The following is a 19666-nucleotide window of genomic DNA, read 5'->3' on the forward strand; positions in this document are numbered from 1 at the left end:
CAGATTCACTCTCAAAACCCTGCTACCCACAAACCCACTTCTGTGAAAAAAATGTAAGTGTGGGTGGCCAGAGGTGGTCTCACCTGTGCTAGTGTGGAGCAGTACCCTTTTCTTTGCAGTTGCAGAGAGACTTGCTGAGGTTGTTCTCAGAGAGAAACACTGATATCATGGTTTCGGTCCTGATGCTAAGGCCATTAAGAGTAGACAGTGGGCAGACACTTTCCAAAGCCATTAACTCTGACCACTTTAAAGACCACATTCAAGAACATAAAGCAAGTAAGGGACAGAGTCTCTCCCTTCACTCCCAGCTGGCTGGGGGCTCTCCATTTGCACTGTGTGTCATATAGCTCACTTCCCTCTACTCAGCATTCAGCCTCCGGATGCCCAACCCAAACCAATTTCTGAGCAATTCTTCCAGTGAGCGTCCCGGCCCTGTTGAGCTCCCAATTACATCTAGAGATGCTTAACCATGAGACATTTCAGTGTACCGATCACTGATCACTTGGCATTGTTTTCCTGTTAACTTGGTAATCACCACAGCCTGCATTAAAAAAAAAAAAAAAAAAAAACCCGGGGCGGGGGGGCGGGGGGAAAGAAGCCTCTTTGTCAGGCCAGACCCTAGTAATTGTATCAAAGGAGAAGGGAAGAAAAGCCTTCCAGTTTTTGTCTTCATCCTAAAATTTCTGCCTTGGGAAAAATTACTGGGATGATCTATGTTAGGATTAAAGGTGAGTTTTTGATGATATTAGATGGTATAACATCCAGAGAGCTAGGGATGCCTGAAAACTGCCCTATCTCTTAAAAATGTATGAAGCCACCGTATACACGCAATGAATAAAGCAGACTGGGAATCAGTGTATTCTTTATTATTAGCTAAGCCTGAGTCCAATAACCCCAGAGGAGAACCTAATGTTAAAAACTGGAACACAAGGCTTAAATTTACTCAACTATAGAGTCTCGTATCCCCTCTCACTCAATTTACATCCTGGGACCAGCCCACTCAAGACATGCTTACTGGGAAAGAGAGAAGGAAGGAAAGGGAGAGAGAAGGAAAGGGAAAGAAAATAAGGAAAGAGGGGAAGGAGGGTGAGAGACAGACAGACACTCAGTCTGTTTATCCACCCTGCCATATGGATCTCAGCAGAGAAAGCAGACCATCACACCCCTTGGGGCACAGTCTAGCTAACCAGCTCCACCTCTGCACTCTCTGAGGAGAGGGAAACATACTGGAGAAAGAGTGGAGTTCAAGTCCAGCTGGTCTTCAGGCTCATCTGAAGGGCTCTGGTGAAACAGTGATTCCTGACACTTACCCCCCAGCATTCTGATTCAGTAGATCTGCTGCAGAACCCAGGAACCTGAATTTTAATAGTCCCTGGCTTGGGAACAATTAGTGAGCCTACTTCCTCTCATCAGGTGAAAAGGAATAATGATTTGATCATGGATTGGTGGTATGAGATAAAACTTTTACAGTCTTAAGGGTCAGAGGCAGGTGGTGAAGAATGGTTTCACAATAAGTGTCGTCTCCAAGTTCCCAAGATGTGAATATTGCCGCTGCGGATATTCTGCATAAGAAAAATGCTTTTGATTATCTTTCCATTAATGCCACAGACTAAATGATGATAAGTGGAATCTCTAAACCACCAGGTGGCCTTGCCATTTGTCAAAGGTAAGGCAAGCACACCCAGCAACTATGCATCAGTCCCACACACATCTGGTGAGTGCCTCCACCGACCAGTCCAATGTGAAGGCCCAGAAGGAAGAAAACATGACCCCTTCTCTCCCAAGGTGCACTCTGAGACCTTCATCCCATCAGAACTTTTTTTTTTTTTTTTTTTTTTTCGGTACGCGGGCCTGGCCTCTCCCGTTGCGGAGCACAGGCTCCGGACACGCAGGCTCAGCGGCCATGGCTCACGGGCCCAGCCGCTCCGCGGCATGTGGGATCTTCCCACACGAACCCGTGTCCCCTGCATCGGCAGGCGGACTCTCAACCACTGCACCATCAGGGAAACCCCCATCAGAACTTTTGACACTCCTTAGGTCACACTTTTTTCTTAAGTTGAGTTTATTCCCGTTTTCTGACTTTATAAAAATGGATCCCTTTTTTAAAGGGATCCCTTTTTTAACTGTACCTTTTTTATAGAGGTACAGTTGCTTTACAATGTTGTTAGTTTCTGCTGTACAGTGACCCGTTTTCTGACTTTATAAAAATGGATCCCTTTTTTAAAGGGATCCCTTTTTTAACTGTACCTTTTTTATAGAGGTACAGTTGCTTTACAATGTTGTTAGTTTCTGCTGTACAGTGAAGTGAATCAGCTATGTGTGTACATATATCCCCTCCCTCTTGGACCTCCCACCCTCCCCCATCCCACCCGTCTCGGTCAGTCACCACGGAGCACAGAGCTGAGCTCCCTGCGCTATACAGCAGGTTCCCACTGGCTACCTATTTTACACATGGCATATGACCACCCTTCAGATATTTAGAAACTTCTCTCCTCCAGAGCAAAACCATCTCATTTTCCTATATTTGTTTTTGGCAGTTCTACCTTTATTTTTTTTTATTTTTATTTTTTTTTTTTGCGGTACGTGGGCCTCTCACTGTTGTGGCCTCTCCCGTTGCGGAGCACAGGCTCCGGACGCGCAGGCTCAGCGGCCATGGCTCACGGGCCCGGTCGCTCCGCGGCATGTGGGATCCTCCCAGACCGGGGCACGAACCCGTGTCCCCTGCATCGGCAGGCGGACTCTCAACCACTGCACCACCAGGGAAGCCCAGTTCTACCTTTAAAGCAACTAATATGTTTGAGCCTTTAGAAAGTATCTGTAATAGAAAAATTAAATAATTGATCTTATCAATTATAAAATTATTTATTTGTTCTAAAGTTTCATTTGGTTTTGTATGTGTATTTAGATGAGGTTGTCGTTTTGAGGTTTGGGAGAAGATGTTCTGTGGGGGACATGTTGGATATTGGGAAGAAATTTGGGGTTCTGGCCCCTTTAAGGCACTGAGTTGATTCAGGAGAAAGGGATATTAGTGCATAAGGTAGGAGTGAGCTGAAGACCAAGCATGTTTTGTATTGATCTAAAATGAGAAACTCAGGCAGTGAGAAAAGAGGGGAGAAAGGAAGACAGACAGGATGGTTGCTCCAAAGATCCTCTAGAGAATGGCCTGGAAGCCAGGAAATAATCACTGTGCTCCCAAAGCAACAGGGAGAGAGAAGGCACTCACCCACACCTACACCTGAAACGTAATTGGACCCTCTAGGAACAGGTGGGATCAGGAACTCTACTGAGATCTAGGACAGGCTGGAGATGAAAGTTGAGAGCTTTTCTGCAGCTATTAAGGAAATACGTTTTGAGAGGGTTAAGATATTTAATGTGAACACAGAACTTTTTGAGGTAACTTTAACCTCTGGGGCTTTATATGCTTATAAGATAAATATAGATTTTAGTTAATCATTTGCTATCTGGACAGATATAGATCCAGTAAAGTGTATCATATGTTATATCCCCTGTTTTAGTAAAGTTCAAGGAGCACTTGACTCGGGGTCTGAAAACTTGAGTTCAAGCGAACGGAGGAAGTCATGCAATCTTTCTGAGTACAGCTTCCTTCCCTGTAAAATAAGACTTCAATCTATAACAATCTGCCTTCCTCTCATGTTTCTTGCAAGAATTAAATGGAAATAAAAGCACACTTGGTAAAATACTAGTTCTATAGGAATATATTGTTATTCCCTGGTGTATGCCTGAAGCAGGCGGTGCCTTGTTCTAAACTACCTTAAATGCGAGCGACCCTTGACCATGGTGTGGAAGCAAGCTGGACAGTCCTTGTGCAAGAGGAGTTAACCCATCTCTGAGAGGGGCCTTGCATAAAGTCTACCGAACCCCTACAACCTCCCCCTAACACAGGATGCTTCAGTGAGGTTGCTATGTTACCCCCCTTGTGTGGCATTATGCTGCCACTTGCTCTGGCCCACAGGCTGACTCTCCAAGGGCCCCCCACCCCCACCCCGCTCTGTCACACCTGCAGTGCACGAGTTCTGCCACTAGGGGGAACTGTAGGTCCCATGAAGTCCCTACCCCACCTCTCTTCCTAGCTCTGTTACCCTTCAAGGATGCAGAACCACATCAACTGCACCACACTTTCCATTGACCCAGAGGTCATATATTTACAGAGCACCCAAACCACTTTTCCTCCCGTGCCAAGCTCTGCCTTTAACTTGCTCCATCAGCTCCCGCAGTCCAGTACAGCTCCTCCCATGGGACCTCTGCTTTCTGGCTTGCCTGTTAAACATTAAAATCTGCCCTGAAGCTAAGCTCTTCAAGACACATGATTTAAGCTTTTCTTTCAGCTAATTAGATATTGTTCTACAAATAGGGCTGTTCTCTCTGAAAGATGAGCAGCAATTTATTTCCTCTGCCCTCTCCTTAAACTTAAACTGAACTGTAAAACATGGCCATTTGATTGTTTAGTGCAATCAGGAGATTATTTTGCAGGAGGAATAGATATCCATCTTCTTGCTAACGCTAAGCTAAGCTTGTTTGGGCGCTCCGGTGGACAGCTGTGCTTAATCCCTCTTGTTCTTTTGAAAGGTGGACTCTGCGGTGTTTTATTGTGCTCCATGCTTCTGTAATCATCGCCTAAGTAACCAATTACTAGGTACATTAACATACCTTCACCCTTGGTGGAGGAATATTTTTATTATCCCCATCTTTCTGATAAAAAGATGATGCCAGGAAGTCAGGCTATTTGCCTAAGCTAAACAAGTAGGTGAATGGGGGAGCCACACAGTGAACACAGCTCTTTGGTCCTCAGATCCTGTAAAACTGTATACTGTCTGATAAACCCAACATCAGCTGAAAAGAGGGAATGCAAGATGATGCAGGATTCATACACAGATTCAGTGAGGATTCCTTACAGCTCTTGATGAACTACCACGAGACCTTCTAAACTGTTCTCTGATCCAAGGGGCTCTTATGCACAGTGGGAGGAAGGACCCTTTCCGGAAATTGCCTCTTTTCTTGTGCAGGGGGCCGGGTCTTCCCTCATCCTCAAGACTGTGCCCAGCATTTGATGAACGGAGACACTCTGAGCGGGGTTTACACCATCTTCCTCAACGGAGAGCTAAGCCGGAAGTTACAGGTGTACTGCGATATGACGACCGACGGGGGTGGCTGGATTGTAAGTACCTGCAGCTGTTCTCCATGCCCACCAGCATCGTTGATGCTTCAGTCCGCCTGGCTCAGCACCCATCCATCTACACTTCACCATCCTCTGGCCATCCTTTCACCCACTCCCCTCATGCCCAACCTGGGGCTTTGCATTGTCCTCAGGGCCTTGCTCAGCAGCCCATAGGTTTGGTGAGGCAGAGGAAGGAATAAGAATGTCGAGGCTGCAGTGGCCCAGCCCAGTGAGGGAGCCCCAGGAAAACGGCTCCTTCTGTGGGGACAGTTCATGCAGGAGGGAAAGGGAGTAGTGGCTCAGAGAGACCCAGCGGTCTTGCCTGATGAAGACTGCGGAAATAATAAAGAAAGAGAGGAGATGAGTCCCCTGCAGGAGGAGGTGAGTCTCTACGGGGAGATGATTAGGATCTTTCTATTGGAGAATTGCATATGGCGGAGCAGATGAGGGGAAGAACCCGGATAGCCCCCTCTAGTTACAAAGGCCACCCCTGTCCCCATCCTTCCCTGGCCTCTCTGGTTCTTCCCCAGAGCTGTCCTAGCCCTCAGGGAGAAGTGCTGGGCAAAAGAGAGACACCATTTCCTGTCACCACCCTCCTCCCATGTCTGATAGGACAGCACAGAAAGAAGAGGAAGGGCAGCCTGGCGAATGGCCTCACACATCAGTACAGGCCACTACGCAGATGGGCGAGTCCCGGCAGCCTGGCCTGAAAGCAGAGCAGCATTAGCTCAGTCAGGGCAGATGGAAACCCAGCCCCTCCACCCACCCTCCTGCTGCGGATCCCTCCTCTAGCACCAACACACAGCGCTGGATTTTTCACAGAGCAAAATGGATAGTTGTTGAATGGAGTTAAATGGTGGCTGTGCTCGTAACAGCCACTCTTGGGAAGCATTTTCTTTTATGTTTCTGACATATCTGTGCCTTCTTCTTAAAGCATAATTGGAAATTGAAGTCGAGGCTGATGTATTGGAGGGTAAATGAAATTAGCACTTAAACAGCTCGGAAGGTGAATGATATGCAATTGCTTTGCCTGAAATAGGATGATGACAGTTCCTAGCTGATCTGAAGTTGGTCCCATTCTTTTGGTGAGAAATGCTTTCTACTGCATTCTGTGGTGCAAAAAGATTAATTTGAGAGCCAAGCCTATTTCCCTTGACTAGTTGGGGGCTTCATATCCTTTCTACATTGGAGGGGTGCAAATAAGTGTCAACATTACACCCTGGCCTATTCATCAAGCGCCCCTGCACTTCAGAGAAGGGCTCTGAGCATCTCCTACGACTGCTGTGCAAATACTGAGCTCCGTACTGCAGTGGTGCTTAATCTGAGAATCTTTGTCACTGCAGATATAAAACCCAGTTATGGCAGTTTTACTCGTTAGAGTTTATTTTCCTTAGCATTTTCTTTATTTCCCCTCTTTCTCTTCACAGGTATTCCAGAGGCGGCAGAATGGCCAAACTGATTTTTTCCGGAAATGGGCTGAGTACCGCGTTGGCTTCGGGAACCTGGAGGATGAGTTTTGGCTGGGTAACGCCTCCTTTTTGTTTCCCTCGGAATGCAGCTCCGGTTCTTTGTCCATCTTTTTCCTTTCTGTGTCCATCTGGGATTACCAGAAACCCTGTGTCCGTTGAGAAGCTGACAGCTCGTGAATTGCTTTCAGTACCTCTTGCTCTGTTAGGCTCCACTATTGATCTGTTTCTATCTTGTTGTGGTGTTTTCCTCTTTGCTCTGTCTCTTCCCATCCTCATTAATAGTCTCTTATGCTGATGGGTCTTGACATGAGGCAACTTTTACAAAGGGAGAGAGCTGCCTGGTGAGGGGAGGGGGCAGAGGGAGCAACAGGATGGCTGGTCATCTCTCAGAAGCCAGGCACCAGCCATCCAGCCTGCAGGTCAGAAGGGAAATGAGGCAGTCACTCGGCTCTAGTTCCTTGGAAGAATGTTATTACTGACTTGGGACAGGAAGGGAAAAAATGAAAATGACATTAGAGGTGACCGGCAATTTCCTAGAGGTCTGACACAAGCAGGAGGTGTAGATTGAGAACTGAACTGGTGTGAGAAGGTAAACACACACCTGACCAGGCAGATGGCAGTGGAGCCAATCCTAGAAAGCAGTAAATTTATTTTTCCCTGCATCTCCCTCTTGGTTGGATTTTCACAGTGATTATAAAGGGAGGCAGGGGAAAGGTGGATAATTGTGTTCTGTATTCGTGGTCTCCTCTCTCTCTCCCCTGTCACTATCCCACTTAGCCTCAACATCTTTCTCCTGGACGCTCATATAACAATCCCTCACTGGCCTTCCTGCCTCCTGGACCACCCATTGTCCACATGGCCAGGAGAATCATCTCCCTCACGCCAAAATCTGAGCAATGGCTATAACCCCATTTGTGGAGCTTTCAAACCACTCCCCATACACCAGCACGTGAAGACTAAACACCTTGGCTGTGGTACAAGGCCCTCGTCTTGGGCCTGTGCCCCACCTCCAAGAGCCCTGCTCCTCTTCCCTGCACCCCGCAACTGACACCAGACCCCAAGCACTTTTTTTATGGAAGTATAGTTGATTTACAATGTTTCAGGTGTAGAGCAAAGTGACTCAGTGTTTTATATATGTATACACACACACACACACACACACACACACACACACACACACACACACATACTTTTTAAGATTCTTTTCCATTATAGGTTGTTACAAGATACTGAATATAGTTCCCTGTGCTATAAGTAAGTCCTGTTGTTTATCTATTTATATATAGTAGTGTGTATCTGTGAATCCCAAATTCCCAATTTATCCCTCCCCACCCCAAACTCCAAACCCTTACAATCACTAATGTTTCCTCTGCAAGGAACGCTCTGCCATCCAACTCTCCCCCTCCCCCGTACACCTTGCTGTGCTCTGTGCATATTCAAAGGCCCAGCTAACCTCTTCCTCCTCCATAGGACCTATCCTACCCATTTTTCTCACCCTTTGCCTGTGGGAGAATTAGCTACTTTCTCTTCTGTGGTCCAAATCAGTGTCCATTTTCCTTTCTGTCTCTCTTGACTATACTATGGAAACTTCTTTCAGGGCTGGGACCAAACCATCTTCATTTTTAACCTCATTACCTGTCACAGTGGCTGGGGATAGTAGGTACCTAAAGTGTAGATAACAATCAATCAATCAATCAATCAATTGATAAGAATTTATTGAGTGCCTATTAGATGCCCAGATCTGTATTTGTTGTTGAACATAATAAAAAATATAAGGTAAAAATCACATAAAAACATTGAAAGAGAAGTCAAGTAGATAGGAAAATATCCGTACCTTCTAAGAGTCTACAAACAGCTTGGGAGATAAGTATAAAGCACAATGCACCCATAGCAGACAGTGCTCATGTTTCCCAAACCTCAGCTACAGTACACCACGTTCACAATTTTTACCATATCTGGGAAATATCTGAACTATCACGCACCTGAATTTTCTATATCTCTCTTGTTTTTTTAAAGAAATCTACTGTTTTGTGAGAGAAACTTTACAGCAGTGCCCAAAATGGAAAGCTAGTCATCATGTGCCATAAATAAGAGGGAGTCTCAAAAATAAATGCAATGAAAAGAAAACAGTATATATATTATTAAATGCCAGTTGTTGCTGTGTTGGTCTTACTAAAAGTGGAGATTAGAAAGTATTGGGTGTGAACCACAAAGTACGAGAGTTACCGTTAGGATCAGGGTTAAGGTTTCCCCTTAATATATTAAGAAAAAGAGAGAATTTGGAAATATCTTTCTCCCTACATGTCCAAAGTTATTTAGTCCTTATTCCCCAAATACCTCTCATATCATCAGAGATGCCTTCCCACATTGGGAAACACTGTACTAATCTATGAGCTACTGACAAGAAGGCTGCAGATATTCAGAGAAGGAAAAGTCAGCTTCCTGGAGGAGGCATTGAGGGATGAGTAAGAAGAATACAGGAGGGAAGCACACAAGAAAAGAGGGAAGGCAGGGATCCTTTTGACATGTGCAAATGGGACAATGGAAAAACCATCCAACCAGAGCAAAGATGCAGCTCAGGGAAAGAAGAAAATGAGGTAAGGTGCATTGAACAGAGGCCTGTTGTGGTACCTAAAGTGGGGAAGAGAAGGTTTGACTCAATGCCATAGGTAATAGGGAGCCGGGGAGGGCTCTTAAATAGAAGCACGGCCTGGTGATGTGTAGTTCGGTGACAATACTCCGGTTAGGGGTAACACTCTGACCCGTGGTTTATGTTGTAAGTTGGGTTCCCTAGAAGCAAAGCCTGAGACAGGGATTCTTGTTCAAGTGATTTATCAGGGGAGTGCTCTCAGAAGGGGAATGAGGGAAATAGCGTAGAGCAGGGGGAAAAAATGCAACAGTGTGATCTTGGTGGGAGATTAGCTTCAGTCTGATCCTCAGGGAAGCTCTGGAGCATGAATTGCTCCTCAGATTGGTCCCCAATCGGGCAAGGGGGCTGGGATTTGGTACCTCCACATCAGGTATTGATGGAGGTCTGCCCCAAGGCATGGGGGAGGGAGTAGGTAACTTCCAGAGTAGAGCAACTCCTGTTCGGTCAGGGGCAATGATCCAAGAAGGAGGCAGCTGTGAGTTGTTGGCAGCTGGGGGCTATGTCCACTGTCCGATTAAAGGGCATCTGGACTGTCTGTGATCTAACCAAACTCTCCAGATGTGTGCTGGCTCCTATTTCCACTTGCCTTTGAAGGACCATTTTTCCCCCTCTGACAATTCTCTCTTCTCTCTGCTTCTTCATTGAGTTTTCCCCTATACATCTTATACTAGAAAACATGCTGTAACAGCTCCCTTCTTCAAAATAAAAACAGTACAAAATAAAAAAATAAAGGGCATCCGGGCAGGGCACCGCCAGGATCCACCATATCCGCACAAGCAGAAGCCTAGGGTAACAGCAACCCGGCACGCAGCAAACAGCAAACGGCTTTCAACATATAACTAACATAAAGCTTGAACTCTCAAACAGGATAGGGAAACAGAAAGATCGAGGTGACCCTCAGCCAGTCATTTCACTTCTCTGGACTTCAGCCTCCTTTTCCACAACACAAAGAGACTAGCCTAAGTAATCTCTAGATTCCCTTCCATCTCTGCAAATTTTTTTATTCTAAGTCATGGTGTACTCTGATAGATACCAAATGTCACAGTAAAGCAAGAGGACCCCAGTTCAGTAAGCAGGTAGAAATCAGGAGGACTCAAAGATCACCAGCAAATGCAAGGGGAGTGGTTCAAAGTATGGGCAGGTAGTCAGAATCAGGAAGTCCCAGAGCACAGCCATCCAGGGCAGAGAGACAAGAAAATACTTATGAGAAAACATCACCAGGGAAGAGCTGGGCTCTGCCTAACTCTGGACTCATGGGGTCTGCGCCTTACAAGACTCTATTAGACCAAGGCCTGGGAAGCTTAGAGGCCAAGGAGAGAGTGGGTGAGGGAGGGTAACTGCCCAGAAAGACGAGTGAAGACGTAGCAGTGCAAGATATAGCAAGTAGATTAGAGGGAAAACAACTGGAGTTAGGAGACAGGTGACAATATTCTGTGACCCAGTTATGGGAGCCTCAGGAGGGCTGGAGGCTGAGAGAACAAAGGGCAGTGTAATAAAAGGTGGACGGAACCCCCTCCCAGGCTACTAGGAGATGGTAGGATATCCTGGAGCCCGAGGGCCTACTGTGAATTACTCTGATCAGTGTTTCTGCCTCTTGCTTCCTATCGCTCACACCAAAGAGTTCACACCCATGTGATGCCTCTTGTCATCTTCAACTAACACCATGGTTTGGAGCGGGAGGTGGCGGGGGACAGGGCCCGGAATCCTGAGGCTCAGGGCTCGTCCGGTACTGGGTCCTGACTAGGTGGTAGGACCCCTGAGCTGACCTGCGGTGGGAACTCATCAGCAGAACTGGTCTGGTCTTTTTTTTTTTGCAGGAGGAAATTCAGTCTGGTAGGATCTGTTTGGTAACAACCTGGGAAGGACTGAAGGCAAAAGCAATCCCAGTACCCGTCCTCTTTCCCAGAACATCCGTCTGGAGGCCACAGTCGCATCCTGCTTCCCATTTCCAAAGGCGCTGAGGCCAGGCTGACTGCGCTCTCTGCTCTCCTCCACAGGGCTGGACGACATACACGGGATCACGTCCCAGGGCCGCTACGAGCTGCGCGTAGACATGCGTGACGGCCAGGACGCCGCCTTCGCCTACTATGACAAGTTCTCTGTCGAGGGCAGCCGAAGCCTGTACAGACTCCGCATAGGAGGCTACAACGGCACTGCAGGTACCTGGGCCCCGAGCAGCCCCCAAGGGCAGTGGGCGCGCAGCAGGACCGGCCCCACGCTCTAGGCCTGAGCTGTAGAATTCCCCGCCAGCCAAGGAGGAGGGCAGAGGGCTGGCGCACCGCCTCTGGCCCACGCTGCCCCTCAGCACTCAGGTGACCTGAAATCAATTTCTCAGGACTTCAGTTTCCTCAGCTGGAAAATCTTAATAATGATGCCTGTCCTAGTTCACAGAGCAGTCAGGAAAAAAAATGATAAATAGAGCGAAGTGCTTTTAAAGTTAACACACAAAAAAAGTACAATGTGAGGGTGAAGGATTATTTTTCTTGTCTAGATTAATCAATATAGGCTCTCGTCCAGTGGTATAATCATCTATTGTCCGGTAGAAATCTCCCCTGTAATGACATCTAGGAAAACCATCTTTGAACTCATAAAAATAAGACAGAGCCCCCCCATTCTGAGCTCTACTCCCCTCCATCAGCAGTCACCATAACACCTCCATCAAGGAACACACAACAGCTCCTAAATGTCCCCCATGGGCCACACTCCTTTTCATTCCTCCACGAGAACCCCATACATGGTCAGGTTTTCTGTACAGATTTTTATGGCACTTCCACTAAGTAGACCAAAACCATCTCTACAAGCTCTGTTGCATTAATAGTTTTACCAGAACATAATATCCAGTCTGCTTCTTAGGCTTTGCCAATCTATTTCCAGGGTTCTCTTACAGCACATTTCCTAAAACCTGTTTTGCCAGATATTCCACTATTTGGTACATGGAGTTATTGGTCCTTTCATTAACTCCAATTATAGGGCTAAATGCTAGGATATAAATTTAGCAACATTTTTATAACTCTTGGAATTAAGAAGATCATCCATGTGTTGCCTCTCCAACGACTGCATCTGCTCAGTTATTTCTCTGCTCAGCCAGGTACCGTTACTCCAAAGAGAAGACACACTTTCCCTTGCTGTTTTTCATATGGGAGATCATTCCCAATGGCAATCAGACCTGCCCGAAGTGCCCCAACAAAAGATCCAATTTACCACACGTTGGGCATAAAATAGCCATTGAAATGGAGTGTATTAAACAAAATATCAGACTAAATCATTGCAAAAATAACCTGATACCAACCACTCCCTAAGATTAGAATCGTGCCTGCAGAAAAGCAGTTCTTATTTCTCCCACAGAAAGAGAAGCAAGCCCTCCCACTTCCTTACATGGCCTCCCTCCCTCCCTCCCTCCACTTCACCTGCTCCAGGCCTATGCTCTTACCTAACTTGGGCCCAGCTGCTGCAGCCTCTGTTGCAGCTCTATCTCACTACCGGGCCCCATGGAGGTCATAACTGTTGGACTGTGTTCTACTGTCATGTCTCAGAGGCAAGTCCCACCAACAATTTGGCCAATCACCATAAATTAATTGCAGTGTGACCTCTTATGTCATATATTCAGTTCATCTTCTTCAAAAGATGAGAAACTAGGCTTATGTAGGCTGCCCCCTTCTCTGGGCAACTTCACACAATGGTTGTTCTTTCCAGGTTGGAAGGTCTCCAGGGAGGAAAAGTCCATCCTCTCTCTGGCATTTACTATTGTCCAAGTTCCCTGGCCTTTATCTTATACGTTGCTCATTTTTACTGGCCCTTCTGGCAACAATCCATCCCCATGGCCTCCAATTCCAAGTTCAGCCCCTTCTCCCATCTCCGTTGTTCTCAAGGCTACAAAAATCCAAGTCTCTAACCAGGACTCTAATTGGATTAGAACTGAAAATTCCAAGTCAAGTTATCAATAAAAGGTTGTTGAGCAACCCCTAAAAGTTCATTGTGTGAATTGTGAGGACTCAAAAGAAGCATAAGACATATCTCTGCAAGAACTAAACATCCACTTACAAAAACAGACCATTAAGAAGAAACTCACCACAAAATGAATGGTACTCACTCCCAGTTTACCGGGCATTCAGAGAAGGGGGTTCTGGGTGGTTGAAAAAGGCTTCATGAAGGCAGTGGTGTTTGACCGGGATCCTGATGGTAAAGGAAACATTCCAGAGAAGGAAAATCCTGGGAGAAAAATCACAAAAGGAGCAGTTACCACGGAGGGAGGGAAAGTGCAAAGGGCCTGGCTGTCCAGGACAGGGTGTGAGTTCAGAAAGAATAAAAAGAAAGTGGGTGGAGCCAGGCCCTGAAAAGCCTTAAAACGGAGGAGGCAGAAGAGTTCTGTCTTACTATGGTGGGCAGTGGGGAGCCACGGTGGGTCCTGAGTGACACAATGGATGTGGGGTTTTAGGAAGATCAAAGTAACAGCCATAAATAGGATAAAGTAAATCTGAGTGAAGAACAGAGACCAGCTGGAGCTGCTGCATTAATCCTGGTAGGAGATCATAGGAGACTTGACTGATGTTAGAAATTAAGAGAAAAGTACAAATCTGAACAGCAGTTTGAGAGAGAAAAACCAAGACTTAGATAATGTACTGAATATATGAGGTGGATATACAAAGCAGAAATGGGAGGGGGAGCCAGATTTGGGAAGGGGGCGTAGACCAACATCAGGATCGTATCTGAGAAAGCAGAAAGCAACATCAGAGTGGAAGTGGGAGAGAACTGTTCCAAGGGAGTAACGAGGTCACAGCTTCTAGGCTGCAGGGAGACAAGCAGGAGGTGAGAAGGTAGGAACGTGGGTAGAGACAACATAGGGAATTGATGGTAAAGGAAAGGTCTTTAGAGAGTAGGATTAATTCAAGATTTTTTAAGACAAAGGATATGAGTATGAGTTAGGGTGAGTGTATATATATATAGAGAGAGAGTGAGTTTATATATATATATATATATATATATATATATATATATATATAGAGAGAGAGAGAGAGAGAGAGAGAGAGAGAGAGAGAGAGAAAGGAAAAAATAAGAAATCTTTTCTGCCTTTTCCAGGACCTGGAAGACATGGGAAAGAATGAGTTGCAGGTAGTGGGATTAGCTCTGGGTGGACACAAAGCCTGTTTTTTTAGAGACTAGGAGGGGGAAATGAAAAAGATGGGATAGAAATAATGACATATGGACTTAGGGACCCAACTGGCCTGAAGGAATCAGGCTTCCCCACAAAACAAAGATCATCTTCCTAAGAGTTAAGTTGTGGCCAGAAGCACTTGGAGGCATTGAGTGGCCACTGTGAGTGTGGACTCGGAAGCCACAGGATCAGAACTATGACCTATCCTGGCTTAAAGTGACCTCAGAAGCATCTAAGACAACACTCATTCAGTAGTGTGAGCCCCTTCACAACATTTCTAACCACAAATCCTGCCAAAAGTTTGGCCAGTAGGTATAAATTAATTACGGTTTGATACCTCACCTCAAATACTCAACTCATATAAGTCCCCTGCATAACATCCCAACAAAAGAACACCCAGCCTCTAAGAATAGAGATCTCTCCATATCTCCAAATAGTATATACCACTTATAAACAGCTCTAATATTTAGCTAATTTCTCCTCATATATTTAGCCCAAATATGCCACCTTGCAGTCTCTACCTACTGATCCTCATACTTTCCCAAAGAGTTTTTGTTTTGGGGGGGGATTGTTTGTTTGTTTACTCAATAGTCCATCAAATATTTGGAGTCAGTGATAATGGACACTGTCTCCCCCTTCAAGCCTGCTCTTTCCCAAGATACAGCCCTGGTTTCCCCAACCACTTCTCCTCTGACATGGTTAGGATTTTCTTATCATCCTGTTTCCTATGGACAGGAGCTCTAGTTAGCTAATGTCCCTCTTCGTATGTGGCCCCAAGTTCTGAACAGGGGGATATTGGGTGTGAGCTGACTGGGCCTGATGAGCCATGGAGAAAGCCAGGCTGTACGGTGGTGACCCAGACTGGCCCAGGTCACCATGGCTCATCACTGTCTCCTCTGAGACAAAAGGAGCCGTGAATGTCTGTGTCCCAGTGCTGGCCTGAAAGAAACAGACGGGGATGGTGAGGTGGAGCTGAGTGGACAGAGTTCTGATCAGAAGGCCAGGGCAATGAGGCACAGTAAGTCCCCTACAGACAAACGAGTTCCATTCTGAGAGCGCATTCGTAACTCCCATTTGTTCGTTAAGTCCAACAAAGTTAGCCTAGGTACCCAACTAACACAATCGGCTATATAGTACTGTACTATAACAGGTTTATAATACTTTTCACACAAATAATACATAAAAAACAAACACACACAAAAATAAACATTTTTAATTTTATAGTACAGTATCTTGAAAAGTACAGTAGTCCAGTACAACAGTTGGCATACAGGGGCTGGCATCGAGTGAACAGGCAAGAAATAAAGATACTGTACTACTGTACTCTATACAGTACACAGTACACAAAAGCACAACTACTTGGAGAGGATGCACGCACGTGACAATGTGCGCCAGACACGTGAACTAACTTACGTGATTGGACACGCAAACACAGGTTCGCATCTTTGAAAGTTTGCAACTTGAAGGTCCATATGTAGGGGACTTACTGTAATGAGCTGGGGAGAGCAGCACGGAAGTAGTGGACCCAAGGGGTAGGTGGAGTAAGAGCTCAGTGCAGCCAGGCTGAGGAGCCAGATAGGTACAGAGAGGTGAGTGGAAGGTCTCTTAAGTGGACGCCAGGTTTGTTGGGCATGGATCAAATGTCCAGAACATCCTGACAAAAGAACAACAGGTTGGACGGCCTCATGAATGTGTCTTTTTTCCAGGGGACTCCCTCAGCTATCATCAGGGCCGCCCTTTCTCCACAGAGGACAGAGACAATGATGTTGCAGTTACCAACTGTGCCATGTCATACAAGGGGGCTTGGTGGTATAAGAACTGCCACCGGACCAACCTCAATGGGAAATACGGGGAGTCCAGGCACAGCCAGGTGGGTGAAGCTCTGCCGCTGCATGAATGACCCAGAGCCGTGCAGCCCACGTCCCTTGGCTTTATGTTCTAAGTACACAGGTGGGTCTTATATTTCCCTTTTAAAAAGATACACTCAGAGTGGTGAGAAAGGACTCCCATAAAGAGGAAAGTAATGCAGACACTGGGATAAGAGCAGGACAGAGTCGAAGCCAGGGGAAGAAACGGGAGGTACCTGGACTCAGGAGCTGGAACTCACCCAGAGAAGCCTTTGACAACCAGTCAAGTTCCATTTCATTTCCTCATCTAGCATATCCCATGAAAAGCTTATCAAGTTCAGGGACAGCTTCAGAGGCTCAGCTTCATCCAAAGAAGCGTCCTAGGAAGGGAGAGATCAGAAATAGCAGTGTAAATGGGACTGTCTTTCCCCATTAGAGACCACAAGTCCATAGGCTGGGTTGGGTGGCAGGGTGACCAACTGGGCCAACTGGGACCTCTCCAACTTTAGCACTGAAAGGCTAGTGGCCAGGGCACCCCTTAGTCCTGGGCAAACCAAGACGGTTGGTCACCTGATAGGTGGAAACCACCTGACTCTCCCATCAGGAGTGAGCAGTCAAACACAGTTATGCTCTTCGAAATGCTTCTATACTGTTGGGAATTTGAAATTCAACACTAGTTACTGGTGCATGCAAATCCTGAAAGCCCAAACCAGAAAGCCAGCAATAAGGAATGACCTGCAACACATTCCCATTATAGACCCAGGCCACTGGCAATGTCTAAAGAGAAAAGCTAGAAAAAAATCTCTGCTCTTTTGCCCTTTTTGGGAACTCAGCCTCAAGTTTCACGTTGATGGAAAATGACTAAATGCACATCTTGGATTCTCCACTCTCATCATCCCCTATCTTTTCAAGCTGGCAGTTCCGTTGAGGGGGTTGGGGTGATCTGACATGCTTATCTTTCTCCTTCCCAGGGGATCAACTGGTACCATTGGAAAGGCCACGAGTTCTCCATCCCCTTTGTGGAAATGAAGATGCGCCCCTACAGCCACCGTCTCATGGCGGGGAGGAAACGGCGGTCCTTGCAGTTCTAAGCAGTGGGCGGCTGCGAGCCAACTGACCTTTTCTGTCATTTGTTTGTATTTTATAATATGAAACAAGGGGTGGGGGACATAGTAATGCTTTGCAACATATTAAGAGCGTTTGAAGGAAGCAGGATGTAGCAGGAATCAGCTGAGAATCAGCAGCTCATGGTTTCTGCTGCCCCCGGGCCTGACCCTCTGTCTCCATTCTCCCTCCTGCCCCGTCATCCTTAACCTACCCCTCTTTTCCCACCGAGGAGGAAAAGTGAGACGTTTTCTTAAAAGACCAATTCAAAGGCAAATCCTGGAGTCAGACTCTGTGACGGTGACAGGCACATGCCTTCTTTCCTGCCCTCCTTCTGAGATGCCCTTCACTTCCAGGTATTGTGCTCTGGTCACTGCCTTGGATGGCCAGGTTCTTACCCCAGCCCAGAGAAGAGGCCTCAGCAAGAAAGCTTTGCCAACAAGTCCCCTTAAAAGGAAACAGATTAACCTCACCCCGTCCCAACAACCCAAGGCCTAACAGGCCAAAGATTCTCATCTGACACTCTTACTCTTACCAGCCAAGTGTCCTCTGTCACCTTTCAAGAGTAGTGGCCTCTTTTCCAGCCAACCCATCCTTTGCCCACTTCCATCCTAACCCTTAGACCCCCTACGGCCCCACAAGCGCATCTACTGTTTTGGATTCTAGCTCCCAAGGTGTTGCCTGCCCCTGGCCTGGGCTGCATAGCAGCTGTGTACCTAGGGGTCATAAGTCCCTGCCCCTCCCTTGGGTCACAGACAGCAACTTTCTTTGAAGATGGGAGGGGGAGATAGTTGTGGTTTGTCGCACTTTGGGGTCAGGCATGGAGGAAAGGACAGAAGAAATAGAAATCAGGGTCCCTGCCATTGAGATGACCAGTTCCATGGGGAACACAGATCTCACTTAGCTCCATTTTCTCTATTTCTGGTCCTATTTGTCATGGATTTTTTTTTTTTCCTGAATTGCAAACGAAAGGCCTCATTCCTGTCTTCAGCCAGGCTCTCCTTGGGGGTCGGGGGTGGGGGGTGGTGCTTAATAAGCGTCAGAAGAAGTTATATGACCAGCCAGCCATTCCCCTGACTGATAATCCTTGGGAAGAGGTGGAATTTTAGGGTTTTGGTTTCAGTTTTCTCCTCTTTTTTGGTCCTGTGAGAAACAGGAATGACCTCCTTAATGAGGTGAGCTCATGAGAAGCCTTCCTCCATCTTCTTTTATTATTCTGCCTTTGAGAGGAAAAATGAAAAGTGCCAGCGGAAATAACACCTAGAAATCCAAAGGTGAGAAGGGGAGGAGTGCGGGCCTACCTCCCATTTTATGAGATGTGCTCTCTTCACTGGCATGATTTGATTTTTAAACCCAAGAGAGCTGGAGGCTCTAAAAGCCAGGACCCTTCAACTTCTCCAATCAAATGTCAGCTGCAAGCATCCCTGCAGCATCTGCCAAAATCCATGCCCGGTCTCCCCAGCTGCCTTTTCCCTTTCCTCTCCTTTTCCTTAAGGCCCCAATTCTGTTTTTTGTAATGCCCACATTTAGTCAAACTGGGGCATCCTGGGCCTTTCCCAACCAATCACGGGATGAGCCTGAGAGTTGGAAATTTTCTAATGGAAACATCCACAATCTAACCAAGCTCTGTTAACCAGGAAAGGAGAGTCCCTCAGACTGACAACCACACTTCTGAGGTTATGAGGATGGAGTCAGCTGCCACTTGCACTCTCCCTTTAGCAGACCCTCAAGGCCTTGTTCACTGCCATGGTGTGGATGTGACTGCCGGACCAGTGTAGGAAACAGAGGTTCCATTTCTCAGTTCACCATGGGCTTCAAAAAACTAGGGGAAGGAAGAAGAAACAGAAACAATCCTTTCAAGAAACCTGTTAATTAAATAAGATTTAGATAGGGAGTGGGACACCAATGAACAGTAGGAAGGAGGAACCTTCTACTTGAAGGAGAAGGAGGAACAGTTGAAGGAGGAACCTGGCGTCTCAGGAATAGGCCCAGCTCTGCCACTTTGTTGGCACTATGACATCAGGACAGTTGTTTCACCTCTCAGGGCCTCAGTTTCCTCATCTGTTGAAAGAAAGTTTAGACTAGAATGGTTTCCCTTTCAGTTTTGCCAGTCAGTAAGGCTAGTCTTTGACCTGAAAATGGAAATTGGCATTGGAGAGAGAGCACAATTAAGTAATGAAAATTCACCAGAAGCCCTGCTTTATGAGAGACAGAAAGAGAGAGACAGACAGAGAGAAGGAAGGAAGGGAGGGAGGGAGGGAGGGAGGG

At 46.6% G+C, this 19666-nt stretch overlaps 1 protein-coding gene across 1 annotated transcript in view; it reads left to right on the forward strand.

The window, feature by feature from the left end:
- TNR (tenascin R) overlaps positions 1 to 17890 on the forward strand; it is an 82760-nt gene extending 64870 nt beyond the window's left edge. Inside the window, exons 17-21 of the mRNA XM_007451365.1 lie at positions 5025 to 5176; positions 6604 to 6700; positions 11293 to 11454; positions 16154 to 16317; positions 17266 to 17890. Of these exons, the coding sequence (XP_007451427.1) occupies positions 5025 to 5176; positions 6604 to 6700; positions 11293 to 11454; positions 16154 to 16317; positions 17266 to 17385 (695 nt within the window). The 3' untranslated portion in view covers positions 17386 to 17890. The remainder of the gene's footprint in view (positions 1 to 5024; positions 5177 to 6603; positions 6701 to 11292; positions 11455 to 16153; positions 16318 to 17265) is intronic.
- Positions 17891 to 19666: the final 1776 nt, after the last annotated feature.

Source organism: Lipotes vexillifer, unplaced genomic scaffold, assembly GCF_000442215.2.
Source record: "Lipotes vexillifer unplaced genomic scaffold, Lipotes_vexillifer_v1.1 scaffold1113, whole genome shotgun sequence".
In the NCBI taxonomy this organism is placed as follows: Eukaryota; Metazoa; Chordata; class Mammalia; order Artiodactyla; family Lipotidae; genus Lipotes; species Lipotes vexillifer.